General features: G+C 71.9%; 1 protein-coding gene across 1 annotated transcript in view; it reads right to left on the bottom strand.

The window, feature by feature from the left end:
- The window catches only part of GLTSCR1 (glioma tumor suppressor candidate region gene 1), a 43448-nt gene that overhangs the window by 33319 nt on the left and 9663 nt on the right, over positions 1-466 (bottom strand). The window contains exon 6 of the mRNA XM_011970093.1: positions 6-463. Coding sequence (XP_011825483.1) covers positions 6-463 — 458 coding nt within the window. The remainder of the gene's footprint in view (positions 1-5; positions 464-466) is intronic.

Raw genomic sequence — 466 nt, 5'->3', positions numbered from 1 at the left:
CCGGCAGGGCTGAGAGCTGCTGCGGGAGCTGGACCGCGGGGGCGCCAGGCAGTAGGAACTGGTTCTGGCCCGGCAGCATGTGCTGGGCGGGGATGACGATGCTGCTGCCTTGGTTCAGGAGGTGGACGCTCATGGGCTTGCTCAGGGCTCCGGGGGGCTGCGGCGGGGCCGCCCCGGTGGTGGTGGCCGGTGGCTGCTTGAAGACATTCGCCTGCAGCGCAGGCGCGGGGAAGCCCGACAGCACCACGTTCTGGCCCGCCTTCCCCGCCGCCATGAACGTCAGGTTCTGTGGGGCCTTGGGCTGCTGCGGGAGTGCCCCCGGCTCTCCCTGGATGGTGAGCGTGGCGCCCGCGGGCGCGAACGGCTTGGGTGTCAGCTGGTAGAGCTTGGGGGGCAGCACCCCCGCGGGCTTGGGCTGGATGGGCGTGGGCGTGCGATGCAGGATCACGTTGGGCGCCGGGACCAG

This window comes from Mandrillus leucophaeus, unplaced genomic scaffold (genome assembly GCF_000951045.1).
Source record: "Mandrillus leucophaeus isolate KB7577 unplaced genomic scaffold, Mleu.le_1.0 Scaffold120, whole genome shotgun sequence".
Taxonomy (NCBI): Eukaryota; Metazoa; Chordata; class Mammalia; order Primates; family Cercopithecidae; genus Mandrillus; species Mandrillus leucophaeus.
This window is presented reverse-complemented; position numbering and strand designations above follow the sequence as displayed.